General features: G+C 38.4%; 1 protein-coding gene across 1 annotated transcript in view; it reads right to left on the bottom strand.

Moving 5' to 3' along the window:
• The window catches only part of LOC107653837 (protein spire homolog 1-like), a 53673-nt gene that overhangs the window by 45796 nt on the left and 4820 nt on the right, over nt 1-3057 (bottom strand). Inside the window, exon 2 of the mRNA XM_016440685.1 lies at nt 1151-1182. Within this exon, the coding sequence (XP_016296171.1) occupies nt 1151-1182 (32 nt within the window). The remainder of the gene's footprint in view (nt 1-1150; nt 1183-3057) is intronic.

Raw genomic sequence — 3057 nt, 5'->3', positions numbered from 1 at the left:
TATGCTAAAATTTTACTTTGACAAGCCAAAAACAGTTTTTAAAGTAAATGGGTGCCTTCCATTCCCCCCATGTGCTTCTCCTTTTCACAGTCTGGCAGAAATGATGGGTGGTTCCAAAATACATGGTCACATGACAGTAAAAGTGTATACAGTTGCTAAGAAACAGGGTGGGTCAACTTACCCACTGGCTCAACTTACCCCACTCTCCCCTACTTCCATTGAAGATGAGGCAGAAGCAGGCTCAGAGAGTGAGGGAGAGCCCATTCTTATAAAAAACATCTACGATAAAGTCTGAAATTATTACAGCGTGTGCTGTCTTCTCTTTTAATTGTTTATTTGTAACAACTGGATCATTTGTATAAACAAGCACCCACCCCCCTAGTGCCCCTTTTTTGGTTTGGGCCACTGCCCCTCAACATGTCTGTGCACGGCCCTGGCTCCGAATGCATGCATGCACAGCCACATGTGTTCTTTTTGTTTGGGAGTCTATGTGTGTGCTGCTGTGTGGGTGCGTGCTTGCATGTGCGCATCCCTCCTGTGGACCCATCTGTTACCGCTGAGGGCATTTTCAAATCTATCATATTTACCCAAAAGATTCAATATTTTTAGCATGACGCACAGTCCTCTATGTACAGAACTCTCTTGTTTACTGAATCAAAAGGCAGTAAATATGTCTTGTTCTGTTCGAGTCGGACAGCAGGAGATCTCTTGGTGCTGAAAACTATTTTCAAATGGATTACAGCAAAGCTCTGGCTACTTCCCAAAGTGGCAGGGAGCTTTAGAGACCAAAACACTCAATCTTTGAGGCAGGCTGAGATCCACATGGTTGTCACACCAACAAAGAACAAACAGCTAATGAATACCATCAAGACAATGTGGTTGCCATCGATGCAAACGCTCCTGAAAACCACTCACACCTAAATGGCAAGTATCCACACCATGGACACAGACAGCAGCATGGAGTCAGCAAAATTAAAAAATAAAAACACTGCGCCTAGAAACCTTCAGAAACCATACTGAGAAGAAAACTAGCTTTTTCCTCAGGATGGTTAGTCAAGCTGATGCCCGTTACCAAATATAGGAACAGAATGACTAATTTCACTCGTAAGTCAAAAACCAGTCTGTGGCACCTCAACAAAAGATGACTCACCTCTATTGATGAACTGGGAGGGATGAGTTTATCTGTAATGGGGAGGAGAAAAACGAAAGAGAAACAAATCAGATATACATTATCATACTCAATGTTTTAAAATCATATATCTCAAAATATTCATAATATTTCATATATGTTACAATTTTATGTTTATCAACGAGCATGGCAATAGGATATAATCTAGAACTAGATTTTTCCATTTCTGGGTAGTTGCTAATGTGTCATGTATTGTTAGGTGGTTGCTAAGGTGTTCTGGGCGGTTGCTAACACATTGCAAATGTGTTCTGGGCGGTTGTTAGTGTGCTGCTGTTGGGATCGTTGGACTGAATTTCTTCTGGATGGCTGCTATAGAGTGCAACAGTACTTTTTCCAGCAGCCTTGGTTCCAGAAGTATTTTTCCTATTTATTTTTCCCACAGGAATTTAAAAAAAGGAGTTGTTCAAGAGTTATAAACCATAAACCAAACCAACCAGCTATGAGGTGCATCAAAACATTACAAACTTTGATTTGAAGCAAAAATATGTTTAAAAATCTGAAGAATAGACAAAGGTACAAGACTGTGTTTAACGGCTTTAATGCAGGAAAGAACTACAAAAAGTATTGTGAACAACATAATCAAATTAAAAACGATGCAGAAATACTGTATAAAACTACTGATGTTGATTATGTATTTAGAAGTAATATATTTTGTTTATTGCAAAATATGCATATATACACAAATTTTTAAGTAATTTGAGAGTGTAGGGACTAGGGAGACCGACTGTTACATCATTTGCAGTGATTCATAGATTCATATTTGTTCATTTTGATTCTATGATTATGATTTCTTTGCAAAATCATGGGTAATATAGTTTTTCACCAGAAATTATACTATTAAAGATGATTATAAAAAAGAAGTTGAATATAAAAATAAAAATTAATATAAAACAATAGGTTGAAAAAATGCAGGCTGATGGCTTCAACAGAAGCATATACAACCTCACAGATCACAGTGGGTCTGTCTATTAGTGCTGTCAAAAGTCGTTACTGAAATTGAAAAATGTTTTAAAAAGTGCTCGGTGAAGAGCATGAAGCGATGATCATTATAGCCAATCACAGACATATCTATTGAGCACGTTAACTAGTGATGCGCGGATGAGCTAAAACATCACCCGAAGCCGCAGCTTCAAATAAATTATCCACCCGCACCTGTATTTTTGTCTGATTTAGATAACCGCACCCGATCATCACATTAGGGTTCGTACGGTCATGAAAAACCTGGAAAAGTCATTGAACAGCAATTTCCAGGCCTGGAAAGTTTTGTAAAAAATAAATAAACCCATTAAGTTTTTGAAAAGTCATGAAAATCAATGTCACAATTCTCTGTATAATAGAATTATGTTTAATCAGGTCCTGAATTTGGATGCAGGATTGCACATATATTGCATTACTCATTCCCACAGCTTTCGATTTTAAAATGAGGGAAATTGCTGCAAAACATTTATTCAATATAGCGTGTAGGTTAGATGAGTAAATAAATCCACACAAACCATCAGATCAAATCAGTCATTTGAAAACAGCGCGAGTGATTCAGCTGTACCGCGTCCTCTCTCTTTGACTTTCTCTTCACATCGACGCATCTAGAGCTGCTGCACGCTGCGATATAAGACTTTAGCTCGCGTTTCGGGACAGTTGACAGAATTGTCAATTGCCTAATCGGTCATTGTTGCATAGTCACAACATTTTTTTTTTTTCACATCTTTTTAAGCCATTCGGTAGGCTACTCGCGCTCTCCAGAGGCGCTTTTCTGTGCGCACACAGTCACATCCAAAGCGCGCGCTGCTAGTACCAAATTGAGAAAGCACTGTTGGTTTTGTCTTAAAAGGATAGTTCACCCAAAAATGAAAATTTGATGTTTATCTGCT

Source organism: Sinocyclocheilus anshuiensis, unplaced genomic scaffold (assembly GCF_001515605.1).
Source record: "Sinocyclocheilus anshuiensis isolate Anshui unplaced genomic scaffold, SAMN03320099.WGS_v1.1 scaffold223, whole genome shotgun sequence".
Taxonomy (NCBI): Eukaryota; Metazoa; Chordata; class Actinopteri; order Cypriniformes; family Cyprinidae; genus Sinocyclocheilus; species Sinocyclocheilus anshuiensis.
This window is presented reverse-complemented; position numbering and strand designations above follow the sequence as displayed.